Raw genomic sequence first — 16,632 nt, 5'->3', positions numbered from 1 at the left:
TTGCAGTTTTAATTTTCTTTTAAAAAAACAACATTTTTTTTTTCTTTTAGTGACTGAGAAAATATGGGCTTATTGTATGTTTTTATTACATTTTGAATCAGAACTTCATGTTTTCTTTCCTAAGTAGGTACTTTTCATCCCCTCCAGGATGAAAGATATAAAAGAATTTCTTTAAATATTCTGGGGTCTAATAGATTTATCCCCCAGAGCAATGGATGTCACTGAAAATGAACAATGTGATGTACCACAGTGATTAGGACAGAAACTAGCAGCTTTTCCATAAGATGTTGATGAACTCACCCTCAAGATCACCCTTGTCTTCACAAAGTAATCACAAATCAGCTCCCGCCCAAATTTATCATAATTCGCAGTAAGTGGGTTTATAGAGATGACTAATTACAAAAATATTTCAACTTTAAAAAGTTCTGGACCTTTGACTTAAAACTCAGTTTTCAAAAAAAGAAGAAGAAGATGCAACATAACTTGATACCATGATCCAGTTTTTGGATTACTTTAATTTAAAATGAGGAAACCCTCACATAATATGCTCAAAACTTTTATACCCCTTCTCTACTGCCCACCTCTAGAAGAAATGCTGTACGTGAAAAATGTTCAGCTTTGCTCAATCGTAAAGATTTCTGACAAATGCTGGACATAAAATCAGTATCTGTATTGCATGGCAGGATATTGATTATGGTCTTAGACCAGCTTTTATACATAAAAATAAAATACATTACCAGTATTTGAAATTCTGTTTGGTCTTAGTAGGATTGAAAGCATACATTATTTATTAACATATTCAGTTCAGGACTTTCAGTTGCCTTACAAAGCCACCGGCATACAAATTTAACCAATTATTACTAGAATCAATGGCTTGGTTAAATGGATTCAATTTGTTATATACAGTATATTTGCTTAGTGCAGACTTAATATGTATGAATTGTATTGACTGTGGCTTAAATGAGTGCTTGTCAAACCTGTCAATTTTAAGATGCATGGACTTCAACTCCCCAAATTCCACAATCAACTGGAGAATTCTGGGAGTTGAAGTCCACACATCTTGAAGTTGACAAGTTTGAGAAACATTGGTTTAAACCAGGAGTGTCAAACTCGTGGCCCGCGGGCCGGATACGTCATGTGCTGGCTCCGCCCCCGCCCGGTTTAATGGAAGTCCCAATACATCACGTGACGACATGAGTTTGACACCCCTGGTTAAAAATCAATCTAAAAATCATGGCATAATGTGATATGTGAAACCAACCAATATAGTGAAGATAACAACATACCATAAAAATAATAATAAGTCCAAACTTGATAAAGGGTTTATCTTGGTTAATAATAACAATATTATTATAATTATTATATATTATAATTATTATTAGAATATTGTTATTATAATACAGAATTTCAGATATTGATACCTGTATTTTATTGTATGTAGAAAGACTGGTCTTAAGACCATAATAAAGATTGCTATTCTAGTAATGATATCACAGTGAAGTTAACAAATATTTCTTTTCAGCTTGATATGCATTTCAGAAAATAGCACAATTAAAATAATTAGAAGTTTAGGATGCTGAAATAGAGCATTTGTGTTAAAACAGCATTCTTGGTCACTGTCTGCATTTCTCAACAATCTGGATAAATCTCCAAAATTTGGATGGGTAAAATTTATGGCAAAGAATCTAAGAAGCCATTAAAAAAAATTCCAGCAATGATAGCACATCAAACGCAACTGTTACCCTGTTTCCCCCAAAATAAGACATCCCCTTATAAAAAGCCCAATCGGGCTTTTGAGCGCATGGCAATAAGGCCAAGCTCTTATTTAAAGTTTCAAAAAAGATAAGACAAGGTCTTATTTTCAGGGAAACACGGTATTTATTTATTTATTTATGTTATTTATTTGCTGAGCCGTGGTGTCGAAGTGGTTAAATTACAGTACTGCCAGCTAACTCACTGCTCACTCCAGGAGTTTGATTCTGAGTGGCTCAAGGTTGACTCAGCCTTCCATCCTTCCAAGGTTGGTAAAATGAGGACCCAGATTGTTGGGGCCAATGTGCTGACTCTGTAAACTGCTTAGAGAGGGCTGTAAAGCATTATGAAGTGGTACATAAGTCTACGTGCAATTGCTATTGCTATTTATACAATTTATATAAGTCCTTGAATTACGACCACAATTGAGCCCAAAATTTCTGTTGCTAAGTGAAACTTTCCTTAAATGGGTTTGCCCCATTTTACAACCTTTCTTGCCACAGTTTCTTAAGTGAATCACTGCAGTGGTTAAATTAGTAACACGGTTGTTAAGTGAATTTGGTTTCCCTATTGACTTCGTTTGTCAGAAAGTTACGAAAGGTGATCATATGTCCCCAGGACATTGCAACTGTCATAAATATGAGTCAGTTGCCAAGTATCTGGATTTTGATCATGTGACCACGAGGATGCTGTAATAGTTGTAAGTGTCTAAAATGGCCATAAGTCACTTTTTTCAGTGCCGTTGTAATTTTCAATAGTCACTAAATGAACTGTTGTAAGTCAAGGGCTACCTGTAATTGGTCATCTCACCAAAATGACTCTTCATGATATTATAATGAAACATCATTCAGATTCTTATATTCCTTTCTCTAGACAGTTTTTTTCTTCTGGCCGATTTTCGTAAGACCATATAAAAACTCTCACAGAATGCATTTTATCTTAGCTTAAGAACATTTTGAACAGAATACTAAGAAGACAAATCAGTTTAAATAGATTAAAATCAGGTTCGGAAACTCTCTTATAAATAATCCTGGCTTTATTTAGAGGTCTAGATATTTTCTCTGGTCAGCTGCAATATAGGCAAATGATCTAGTCAAAACTGAATACCAGTGCACAGGAATAGCTTCAGAATCATTTTGCTACTTCCAGAAGGCAATGAATCCACTACATCTTACTCCCCTTCCTAACTCTTATCTCATTTCTAAATTTGAAACTGCCTCAGTGTAGAAAGTATCAACTTTGCAATCTATCAGAGAGGAGAAAAATCCAGTTTCAAATATTTTTGTCACAGGAATCTCTGTGGCAATGGGAAACTTCAGCACAGCAAAAGAAAAAAAAATATACAATGGCCTATGCATCATAATTATTTCCAGACAGACAGAAAGGCAGACAGACAGACAGACAGACGCACAGACAGAAAGAAGGAAAGAGAAAGAAAGAAGGGAAGGAAGGAAGACAGACAGACAGAAAAATAACTAAAAGAAAGATGGAAAGTCAGGAGGGAGGGAAAGAAGGAAGGAAGGAAGGAAGGAAAGAAGGAAGGAAAGAAATGTTTGAACTCAAATTAGGAAGGGTCAAAGGAGATCCTAAACAAATTCTTACCATATCAACCAAAAACTTCTTACCAAACCGATTTGTGCTATCATTTATGTCCATAGTTTTTTTAAAAAAAGTAGTTTAACATAGATTCAAAACATTTAGAAGACCGAGATGTGTTATCCCATACAAAAAAACCCTGAAATATTCAGAACATTTTGGCCCCAAACTGTTTTTTCTCCCTCTTGAGATAAAATACGTGGGTAGCATTTCATGCTAACTACAACTGCTACTCAACTATAGAAAAGTGGCTGAAATGTAGTTCAAAAGTAATTCTCTTGGTTTATTTTTCTACAGGTAGGATTGTAGTTAGAAGTCAGCACTGAATATTGTGTATAGGAGTGATGGAGCTGTTGCCTCACAATTAGGAGGCTGTGAGTTCGATCCTAGGTAGAGGCAGATATTTCTGTCTCTGAGCACACTGAGAATTTATCTGCTGAACAAAGCTCTGCATTGGCGACAGGAAGGGCATCCGGTCATTAAAACACTTCATTCAGTTGCCCAGACTCCAAGGGAATATGGGATTATGGGGTCGCTAAATGAAGATGATTGAATATTGTGCTACCAATTTAAGAAATTTAAGCTATGCTATCTTTACGTTTTCACTATTAATTCATTACTGTCTTTCTGAAAGACAACAAACCAGCAAAGTGCTCTTGTTTTTTTGCTAGATCACCTGGAAAACTGCCCTTGCTGCTTAACTTTGTATTTATAACTAATATTACACTTACTATTTCTGCAAGTAGTGGCTTTAATAATAAGAGAAATTTCCAGAGACCCCAACACTCATGCACAGAAACACGCAGAAATCCCAAGCAAAACCATTTTTTAGCACATTATGAAATGTATCACGATGACAAAAATATACAAGAGTATTTTTCAGAATAGGAAACATTACAAACTGGAAACGTTTTGAATGTCCTATGTGCATATCTAAAAACAACAGGCAAATAACTTTTTTTAAAAAGAGCATTCTTCTACATCTTCATAAATTGTCTTGGTTTTCAGCTTTTCTGTTCAGCTTGCCTAATTTTAATTGCCTTGCATTACCTTTTATTATATTGTAAGCCACTCAGAATCACTATATCAATGAGAGGGGTGCCATAAAAAATTAGTAAGTAAATAAATAAATGAAAGAGTATATACATCTTCAAATTCATATCCATCGCTTTATGACATTAGACAGCAACATTCTATAGAGGAGACTAAGAAAGGAAGAGAATCCAAATTGGAAACAAGACTGATCAAATCTGGATATCCAAATAATGGGAACTTTGTGAGGTTTTCATGTATTTTCAACCTTTCAAACATATGGGTGTGAAATATGAAACACTAGTACTCATTCCAATTATTCCAGACACAATTCAGCTGTTCCTACTAAGCATTGTAAATGCGTCTAAATTCTAGTACTTTGTGTGCTGCAAAGAACTGGCATCACTCTTCGAGATAATTGAATGGCTTCTGCCTGTAATTTAGAACACATCTCCAAAAGGTGATATAATTATGGGGCACTTGCTGTGTCAAAGATAGACAGTTCTTACCTTGTAAATTAGATGTTTACAAAGAAATGTTATTTTCCAGTACTTTTTACTTACTCATGGTTATGTTCTGAGGCCTATAGAACTTTAGATGTTTTCTGAATAGAACATTTCTTGATCACCAAGCTCTTAATTGTACCAGTAATGGTGGCTTAACTATACAGTAAATTTGAGTTGACAGACTAATGGGAGAAGGAATTTTCCAACCTAATGTCTATTAACCAGCATATGAGTGGATTTTCCCCAAATATTCCTGTATACAAAAAAGCCCACTTTATTAGTAACAATTGTGGCCAATTTTGAGAGGTAGCCACAAAAATTGCTTGGCTTCATTAAAACAAAGAACTTTTATTTTGCATTTATTAAGAAAAAGAGTGAGAGCTGCAGCTTCTTTGAAGTGAAAGGAAAGTGCAATAAAAAGTCTATAAAGCAATGTCAATGTGGAGCAATGGATTTTGAATAGTATTTTGAAGTTACTCTTGGCCTGATGAGATTTCTATAAATCCATCAATGAGAATAAGATTAGTGCAGTGAGGTGTCTATACCTTTATCGAGAAGTATAGAGTTGCCCTATATTGCTCCCCACTGCTAAATATATTCCAGATAATTCTTTCATGGAAGTTCTTATTTGCCTCCTGATCCCTAATCCTAATTCCTTCCATACCTTATCTTAGTCTATATTGGAATCTTCACCACTTAGGTCAGATACAGTGCACAGATATTGTAGAATATAATTCACAGACATTTAATATACGCAGATAAAATACACAGATATTTCCCCATGGTTCAAAGGGAAACAGACAATGAATTGATATGGGGTCATCAGTCAAAGTAGAATGAATGAGTGAACTATAATGGCAGTATTAGATTGAATTTAACTTCTTTCAACCAGCTGCAGCAGGATTGTAGTTCTGAGCCAGAGGTCGTGCTGTTTGGAATTACTAGACTGAGGGGTCCTTGGTGCTCTCTGAGTTTGATTATTTTTTTTGCAGATGTTTCATTACTCAACTGGGTAGCATCATCAGTGCTAGTAGGGAATGGGGTTTATTCTATGTTTATATATACTTGTCCTTCAGTGTTGGTGGGATTGGATTTGGAGATTCCTTGATTAGTTGTTTACTGTTTGATTGTTTGTCTGAGTTAGTAGTTCCTTGACTGGGAATTGGAAGTCCCACCAACACTGACAGGGCAAGCTCCTTGTATGTAAACAGAGTGTAAATTCCACTTCCTTCTAGCACTTATGATGTTACCTAATCAAGTAATGAATTGTCTGGGGAAAAAAAAAACAAGCTCAGAGAATATCAAGAACTCAGCAGTTCAACCGTGAGCTACAGATATTCTCTTCTATTAATTACTAGGATACATAATCCTGACACAAAATCCAGACATTTTTGGAGATGGTCAGACTAGAGAATATCAGTCCTATTTTGTCCTATTGAAATCACCATCTTCTGAGATTTAATTTTTAAAATAAGATTCCGCTGACATTTTCTTATACAGATGCTTAATAATTACACTTCTGTTATGGAAGCAGTCTTATCTAAGTAAGTGTACCCAGATGTTATAAACATAATGACAGGAAAGAGAAATTTTAAATATTTGTATTCATATCCAAAGTAGAAATGTATACACGTATGACATTATAGATACAATTTATTTATTTTTCTTTACTTTAGAGCAGGACTGTCAAACTCGCAGCCCACGGGCTGGATGTGTCATGCGCTGGCCATGCCCACGCACACTTTAGCGAAGGGGAAAAAAGTCGCGATACATCACATGACAACATTTGTTTGACACTTTTGCTTTAGAGAGAAAACAATAATATGCTGATATAGAGTTTATGCTAAATCATAGCTTATAAAAGTAGTTTAGTTTCACAAAAAGGCACTGATTTGTAGGCAATGTACTATGGATTCTCATATCAGACTGTGATGCTGTCACATATGTTTTTCTTTTGCTATAGGCTGGGCCTGGTTAGTACTTGAATGGGAAAAAATTCCAGGAAATCTACCTGAAGACTATACTGGGAATTTTAAGAAACCTTTTGGGAAAAAAGAAGTTGTAGAAAATCTTAATGATGAACTTGAATTGAAGGAAGCATTTGCTTTATAAATATTCATAAACAACCATAATATCTCAGTGAACCAAATGTAGTCGGCAGTTTTAAAAATTTAATGCAGGAGGTTTAAAGTTTATATATATATTTGGGTTCTTTAAAAAAGTTGTGCAGCAGCAGAACTAAACTGATATCTCTATGATGGGAACTAGTCTAGATAAAGATTCTGTCCTGGAAATGGAAGGTTCTAGAGAATTCCAGTTTGCTCTGGCTCTTAGCCATTTTGGGACCAAAACAATGACTGGAATGCTACAAACTACTTCTTGTTAGAGAAGGTTTATTTCCAGACCACCACAAGACTGAAATGGTCCCGAAGAAGATAGAATGTTCCAGAGTTTCCATAATGTTCTAGATCCACAATAGAACATTTTGATTATGTGCTTTGAATATTAATCTGAAAAGATGATTCTGGATATATTATATAAAAAAACCCCCCACAGTTCAAACTAAACCCAGAAATAGATACACATCAAGGATTTTTTTTCTATACAACATTCAAAGTATCTCTGTGTGAGAGTGTTTGTGTGAAAAAAAAACTTACGGCTGGTCCATTATACTGAATCTGTGTCTCTCGTATTCTGATAAATGCTGAAAGAGAGAGAAAAAGAATAAAAACAGTGCTTATGATGAAAAAAAAAAGCTAAATCAAATGAAGAGTTAACTTAAATCAACATTAACTTTAGCCGGAGCGTAGTATGCTTACTATACAGCATTAAGCAGACATATTCTTTTAATACCACCTTAGGTTTATGATATATTACAAGACAATTAAATCCAGGTTACTTATTAACTTTTTATTACTAAAATACCCAGTAATTATCATGGAAGACAAGTGGCACAAAGTGTACAGTGCAAAAACTTCCCAGGAATATTACTTGAGAAATACAGTGGTTAATGAATAGTTACACAAATGATCAGCAAAGGAGTTACATTTTGTGTGTTTGCAGGCTGTGATTCTTTTTCATATGGGCAGCGACATCGTTTAAACTAAAGGGACGCATTTTTAATCGTAACACTGTGTCAGCCATCTTGCAGTTTTTGACCTTCTCTGTATGTTAGCTACCTTGAGTGGCTGTGAGCAGGGTACAATATAATCTTCACATCAATGGTAAAAAAACAATTGTTTGAGGGCTTAAATATCAGATCTTTTTTAAAACTTAAAACTTTTTTTTGCTTTTATTGATTAAATATAACAAAAAGGAATAATGGCTTAATGACTTGAGTATCAAGTGTTATTTTTCATGTGTGAATCAACTATAACTCACCAAAGACCACAGAAAAGAATTACATTGGCTGTTTGGTAGCTTGACCATTTTCACTGCATTCCAAAATGAAATAAACATTTCTGTCTTGTTGCTAACAAAATATAAGAGACTAATGTGCCTCAGCATAATTGCAGACTATTTTCCTATTCCAGCATATCTACTTTTTGTTATGATTCTGCTGTAAATTGGGAAAATATGGCATTTCAGACACCAGAAAACCATCTATATTTAATACTAATCCTCTAATTATACAGTATCATAAAACAGAAACCCAGTTTTACACACTATATGCCATAATTAGGAGATGCATTACTCAGATGGAAATCAGCAAGTTCTAGTGCAACTTTAAAATATAAAAGCAAAACCTAATCATTCTGTTATTGATGTCATGGTTTTCACCTTTGGTCTCTCTTACAGTGAATATCAATATGCAGCAGTTTTTCATATTTTGTTGTATTTTACATATGCTCATACAGAAAAGGAAGGAGGGAATAGAGCATCAAGCTTTTAATGGTAAAAGTCAGATGTGATGAAGATCAGAAATAAATCTGTCAGCCTCAAGTAATCAGGAACAGGAGTTGAGTTCAAAGCACTAAAAGTTTATTGTATGCTACCTATACACAAGCATCCGATTTACTAATGGACAAGGCAAATTAGTGATAGATAAGAGCAGCGGTGAAATCCAACAGGTTCTGAGAACTGGTAGCAGAAATTTTGAATAGTTTGAGTAGCAAATACCACCTCTGGCTGGCCCCAGCGTAGGGAGGTAATGGGGATTTTGCAGTATCCTTCCCCTGGAGGCAGGTGGGAATGGAGATTTTGCAGTATCCTTCCCCTGCCATGCCCACCAAGCCACACCCACAGAACCGGTAGTAAAAAAATTTGGATTTCACCACTGGATAAGCGTCAACGGAATTCACTGGGGCACTTGTGACTGTGTAAGGATTCCAAACTGATGACCTCAGTTGACCTCACCTTTGTGCTCCACCTGGTCATATCCTACAAAATCAAGTCAAACATTTCTGAATTTCTTAAATCTTAGAACAAAACAGCTATATAAAGAAGAGGCAGCCCTATTTATTTCCAGAAGGAGGAATCAACATATTATTTCATTATTATGAGTAGGATTGTAAAACTTTATTAATCCCCAAACCTGGATTTAAACAATCTACAGTACTATAAAACTCTTGTTTGTCTAACGTTCAGTTAGCCCAAATGGTGCATTATAGTACAAAACATTTTGAATCAATGCACTTCAAATTTACTAATTTAAAGAATGTGTACAAAATCCAGAACCCAATAATCCCATGTAATTGAAGTTTTAAGGTGTTGCGTAATCAGTCATGGTCACACGATTGTGATTTCTGACACTCCCTATCAATTTCCCACAAGCAAAGTCAATGAAGAAGCTGGCAGGAAATCAGAAGTTGCTCCTACTCCCTCTGCCTTTTTGCCTGCCGGTGGTCATGCTGTTTCCCTACTTAGGTAAGAGAATATCTCTAAAATAAAAAATAGAAAAATAAAATAATAAAAAATAAAATAAAGACTCTTATTTCAGAGTTCCTCTCCTTCCATGATAGGATTGCTCTATTTATCAGGTGCAAAAGAGGTAGTCCACAGGTGAATTAAATTTATTGCTACTTATGCCTCTGCACAGGAATATTCTCAAGTAACAATTAGTATCTGCTTGGAGTTAGATAAAAGTCAACGGAATTCAAGGGATGGTGGTTTGGACCAGTTGTGAAATGTAAAATTTGTTACTACCGGTTCTGTGGGCGTGGCTTGGTGGATGGGTGGGGGGTTAATGTGACTATGTGGGTGTGGCCATTTTTTTTACTTTTAAAAGCATTTTTTCTACAACCTTAAGAGATTGCAGAAAAAAATGCTTTTAAAAGCCTCTGACGATCAGGAAACTCAGCTGGGATCATCAGAGGCTTTTAAAGGCATTTTTCCCCCCTACAACCTCTTTGGCCAAAGAGGTTGTAGAAAAAATGCTTTTAAAAGCCTCTGACGATCCCAGCTGAGCCACGTGATCATCAGAGGCTTTTTTTTTTACTTTTAAAAGCATTTTTTCCGCTGAAGAGGTGGTAGAAAAAATGCTTTTAAAAGTAAAAAAAAAGGCCTCTGATGATCGCGCGGCTCAGCTGGGCATGGGGGGGGGGCAGGGATTTTTGCTACCAGTTCTCCGAACCACCCACTGCCATCGCTATCGGATCGGGTGATCCGGTCTGAACCGGGAGCATTTCACCCCTGGTTTGGACTTAGCTCACTTGTGATTACTTAGAGATTCTAAACAAAACCCTTTTTAAACTCCGTCCCCAGGTTCTGCCCCTCATTTCCCTACATGTTAGCTACTTGAAAATCTGAAACAATTTTTTTTCCAGACGTTATTGATAATTTTAGAGGGAATTTTGATTCAGGGGGAGGGCCTTCTCTGTGGGAGCCCCAGCCCTGTGGAATGAACTGCCCCCGGAAATACGTAAAATCTCTGACCTCCGGGTGTTTCGCTGCGCACTGAAGACCCTGTTGTTCCGCCAGGCTGGCCTATCAACATAATAATTTTAAATTGGGGTATTTTAAATTTCTGGGGTTTTAAATTGAGCCAAATCTATTTAATCATTTTAATTTTTAACTGCTGTTTTGTCTTGTGTTTTTAAATTGGCTGTACACCGCCCTGAGTCCTTCGAGAGAATGGCGGTATAGAAATAAAATAATAATAATAATAATAATAATAATAATAATAATAATAATAATAATAATTATTATTATTATTATTATTATTATCTCACCATACTTGATTAAGGTTTCACAGATAGCCCTATGGATTGGGCATATTATTGGATCTTACAATTTGTAAAAAGAGAAGGAATTATTATAAACTGTATATTTCAGTATCTCTCACCCCAACATACACATAATGCTTGGCCATAAACAATGCTTCCTAGGGCTACCCATTTATGGGCTATGAAATCTGTCGAAATATCAGCAATATGTTGGCAGATTCTGGATCTATTTGCTGCAATCTTGCAGTCACCCAGATTTTTGTAGCCAGAGACGGCAGCTTTTTACATTCCTTAAAAGAGTGACTCTTCCCTCCCCCTCGCTTTTTCTTATAACTAGGCCTGCTACTTATGAGGTGATACCTCAATGATAAAAGAAAAACAAATGATCTTTTGTCTCAAAGGAAACAGACTGTGAACTTCCTTAAAATAAACACTTTTCTCTTTAATATCTATTAAAGTATCATTTCCTAAAGCAAAAATACCTTAGTAAGCATGCAAAAGCCTTTATTTGGTCAAGGGACTATATTGAAGATTTCATAAATTTACAAATGATATCCATTGTTTGATAACATAACATTTAATTGTGTACTGGGGTTTAGTTTGTAACCTACAATCTACATAATCCTCAGAGATATCTTTTTTTTTTTAATAGAATAGAATAGAATTCTTTATTGGCCAAGTGTGATTGGACACATAAGGAATTTGTCTTAGGTGTATATGCTCTCAGTGTACATAAGGAGATTAAAATACATTCATCAAGAATAAAAAGATACAACACTTAGTGATAGTCAAGGTTACTAATAAGCTATCAAATCGTACTAGTATATGTATGTATGTGTGTATATACACACACACACATACTATATATATATATATATATATATATATATATATATATATATATATATATATATACACACACACACTATATATATATATATAAATATATATGTACATATAAATGTACAATTTTGTTTGTACATTTATATGTACAAAAATTTGTACATATAAATTTAAAAACAAATATTTTAGTACTTGCAATCCAGCAGGTGCTTCTATAAAGTTTAGCAATTAGTTTGGACAGCCCTGACAGTAAAGTAATACTTATATTATCTCTTTTCTGTGCCTTTGGTTGCAATCAACTGAAAGGCCTGGAGCTATTTTTCAGCATATGATATCGCCAGAAACAAAAAGCAGAGGAAATATGGAACTAATAACATATTGGACCATCATAACTGAAAAGGGTTTAGAAAATATGCAGTAGTGCATAAGCTAATTCTAGAGTTTGTGCCTTTATTCAAAACCATTTAAAGATTTTGTAAAGTATATTTATATTATTTAATTATTATCATTTAATTATTTAATTAAAGGAGACCCAGTTTGGTCTAGTGGTTAAGGCACCAGGTTAGAAATTCCAAAGACTATGAGTTGGAAATTTCCTGTTTTTTTCAAATGAAAAAAAAAACCCATGACACATATTTTGGCCACTTTCTAAGGAATGGGTACATTATATCTTATTTGCACAGAAAGAGGAAGTTTCTATGTGTGCTGAAGTTCACTTGGTGATAGGAGAAGAGAGACTTCACATTGTTTCTTGGAACTGGGAGAAAGAAAATTTCCAAGTGACTATGGTAGGGAGAAGAGCACGGGTACAGAAATAAAAAGTGCGGATATAATTCACTTATAAATCCTATATGCGGTATATACTACATAAGCGCACCCCACAAATAGGGATATATGAAAAATCTTGTTGAAGAAAAAGGAAAGGAAGGAGGAGGAAGAGGAGAAGCAATAAATCCATTGCAGAATTCCCATATCCATAGACACACTTGGATATGTATATGCATAAATGTGAGCAGTGAAAATAAAATGAACAATTGCAAGGATTGCCAGAGGGAGATAATCTGGGCCGAAGAAAGAACTAATAAAATTCTGACATCTAGTGGCCTTAATAAAAATAGCAATTCCTCAAAAAATTTGATCTGGATTCCATTCAAATCAGAGCACAAGTATTTTGAACAGAAAAGTGATGTATGGTTATGTATGTGTGTGTGTGAAAAAGAAATCAAATAATTGTTTAGCTGTAATTATATAAAGGAGTGAACATTAGTTACTATTATTTAATTCACTGTCTGTGAACTCAAATACATTGATCAACTTGAGGTGTTTTTAAAAGTGATAGTTGAAGGTGATTATGTATATGTCTAATTTGCTTTGGCATTTTCTGTGAGATTCCATTTCTTATATGTGGTTCAGAAACTCAGAGGCAATGAATGAATCCCCTGCTCCCAAAACAAAAACATGAATATTTTTAAAACTACAGGAAAAAAAAAAACATTTATTATTTATTAGATTTCTATTCTGTCTTTATTACTTTACAAATAACTGAAGGTGGCGAATATGCACAATATTCCTTCCTTCTCCTGTTTTTCCCTTAACAACAACCCTGTGAGGTAGTTTAGGCTGAGATAGAGCAACTGGCACAAAGTCACCCAGCTGGCTTTCATCTCTAAAGCAGGACTAGAACTCACAATTTCCTGGTTTAATATAAATTATCACACACTAAATTAAACTAAATTAAATCAGCGCCTAGTTCCCTCATCTGAAATATTTTAGATGCAACTGATGTATTCGTTATCCTGACAAAAATGTTCTTTGTTGCATTTGAAGTCTGCTAAATAAGGGATTCGTTAATTCAAAGTTTTACTATGTTATTGATGGTGCTTCCTAATATCTAAAATCTAGTTGGAAAGACAGAGAGGAGGAGGACTGTGCTCAGTGACTGACAGATCTGCCCTCCACTCAGAGGGAACCTTATGATCAGAGGATTGTGTGAACTTGAGACAGAAGAGCCCTTGAGATAGTTAGAGTAACCATTGGCTTAACCTTAATACTTCCTATTCCCCACCTTCACACCAGGGGTGGGTTCCACTTACTTTTATTACTGGTCCGCAGAGGGAACGTGCGCGCTTCTGCGCATGCACAGATCATCCATGGCGGGTGGGCAGAGCCTCCCGCCGGTTTTACTACCGGTTCTATAGAACCGGACCGAACCGGGAGCAATCCACCACTGCTTCACACATTAAGAATTTTTTCATGGTTGCCTTATAGCGCCTGGTTTAAGAATTTTGCTTCTTTTCTATGAATGAGTTAATCTCTTGTATTTCACCTCTTTGTTTATTCCTGTTTATTTTTCTTCTGTTCAATCGTGTCCAATTCCTGGAGACAGCCTGGACAAGTCTCTGCCATTTTCTTGGCAACATTTTTCAGATGTTTGCCCTTGTCTGCTTCTTAGCACTGTGAGAGAGTGACTGGCCAAGGTCACCCAGAGCAGGGGTCCCCAACCCCTGGGCCACAGACCACTATCGGGCCGTGGCCCATTCAGAACCATGCCATGGAAGTATGAGTGTGTGTGTGTGCATGCAGCTCCATTTGTGTGAATGGCAGGCGTCTGTGCCCGCCGCTTGTGCAAATTGAGCTGTGTGCACAATCACGCTTACCCACTGCTCACGCTGAACCATCCCCTCTCCCCGCCCTGTCCCCAAAGCTGGAAAGGTTGGAGACCACTGACCCAAAGGGCTTTGTGCTTCAGGTGCGACTAGAACTCATGGGATATGAGTTTCTAGCCTGGTGCCTTAACCACTGCACCAAAGTCATTGTTATTATTCTTATAATATTAATCTTAATAGTAATTACATTATAATAATCAGTTACAGTAATCTTATTCCTAGTAGTAATCTCTAATCTCTTCATTAAAACGTCTACCCTCAAAACGACGCTACAGGGCATTGCACGTCAGAACAACTGGACCTAAGGACAGGTTTTTCCCCTATGCCATCACTCTGCTGAACAACTAATTCCCACAACACTGTCAAACTAACTAGAAAGGCAATATTACCATCATTATTCTCATCTTCCCTATTACCTATCACCTTCTTATGACTATAACTTGTTGCTTGTATCTTACGATTTAGATTGTTTTATTTAGTATCCTAGTATGATTTATGTTGATTGCTTATTTAGTATCCATGACTACAGTGGTGGGATTCAAAAATTTTTACTTCTGGTTCTGTGGGCATGACTTTGTGGGCATGGGGGGGATACAGGGGGAGGATACTGTAAAATCTCCATTCCCACCCCACTCCAGGAGAAGGTTACTGCAAAATCCCCATTTCCACCCAATCAGCTGGGACTCGGGAGGCAGAGAATAGATGGGGGCGGGGCCAGTCAGAGGTGGTATTTACTGGTTCTCCAAACTACTGAAAATGTTTGCTACTGGTTCTCCAGAACTGGTCAGAACCTGCTGACTACCATCTCTACATGACTATCACTAAGTGTTGTATCTAATGTTTTATGATGAATGTATTTTTACAATGACTATGTTAATGATCTATCACTATTATTGTATGTACACTGAGAGCTTATGCACCAGAGACAAATTCCTTGTGTGTCTAATCACAGTTGGCCAATAAAGTATAAAAGACAGTCTTCCTAGTATGATTTGATTGCATATTTGTACCCTATGACTATCACTAAGTGTTGTACTTTATGATTCTTGACAAATGTGTATTTTCTTTTTATGTACACTGAGAGCATATGCACCAAAGACAAATTCCTTGTGTGTCCAATCACACTTGGCCAATAAAGAATTCTATCTATCTTCTATCTAGCTATCTAGTCACTTGTTCTGATTTGTTTCATTTCAAGATGTTATTATCAGATTGGTTTTATTTCCTTGACCAAAGTCAAGTACCCTTCTATAATCTGCACAGTATGCCATAATAGCAATAGCAATAGCACTTAGACTTATATACTGCTTCACAGTGCTTTCCAGCCGTTTCTAAGCGGTTTACACAGTCAGCATATTGCCCCCAACAATCTGGGTCCTCATTTTACCCATCTCAGAAGGATGGAAGGATGGAACCTTGAGCCTGATGAGATTTGAACTGCCAAATTGCAGGTAGCTGGCAGACAGCAGAAGTAGCCTGCAGTACTGCATTCTAACCACTGCGTCATTGCGGCTCTTAATATTAATAATAATATTGACTCTAATCCTTTTCAGATATTTTAGAATACAGTAAATATATTTTCCCTTTTATTTTAATTAATTTGAGTTTTATTTGCTGCTCTATGAATAAGATTGAATAAAGATTGTTTTGATTTGACATTGTCACTCATACCAACCTTTCCCTTTGTACCATAGCACTCAACATATCTGCTTGAAATTTATCCTGGATATACTTTATTGTAGGTTGCAGTGTCACTATAAAAATGACGTCAATAGCAGGCAAGCACAGAAATCAAACATTTATCGACACTTTCAAAAGATACTTAAAAGATCTCTAACACAAAAACTCTTGTGCTAATTTCTATAAAACTTGGTGAAGTTTTCCTACTTATTTCAAATTTCCTGCAGAAAAGCACCCAGAGAGAAAGAGAAATTGTAATCATTTATTCATGCTTTCCCCAGGCTAGTTTAAGGAAGAATGGAATCCTAAATAAAGCTTGAAAATTTAGAGGTGATAACTGGAGGATAAACTATTTCCCTCAGGTGAAAGAAAGCTGACTGCACTACATTTGCT

General features: G+C 35.9%; 1 protein-coding gene across 1 annotated transcript in view; it reads right to left on the bottom strand.

Moving 5' to 3' along the window:
* The window catches only part of LOC139318290 (B-cell linker protein-like), a 113,357-nt gene that overhangs the window by 65,135 nt on the left and 31,590 nt on the right, over positions 1-16,632 (bottom strand). The window contains exon 3 of the mRNA XM_070945684.1: positions 7,544-7,590. Within this exon, the coding sequence (XP_070801785.1) occupies positions 7,544-7,590 (47 nt within the window). The remainder of the gene's footprint in view (positions 1-7,543; positions 7,591-16,632) is intronic.

This window comes from Pituophis catenifer, unplaced genomic scaffold (genome assembly GCF_029215685.1).
Source record: "Pituophis catenifer annectens isolate HBS135680 unplaced genomic scaffold, rPitCat1.0.hap2 SCAF_6, whole genome shotgun sequence".
Taxonomy (NCBI): Eukaryota; Metazoa; Chordata; class Lepidosauria; order Squamata; family Colubridae; genus Pituophis; species Pituophis catenifer.
This window is presented reverse-complemented; position numbering and strand designations above follow the sequence as displayed.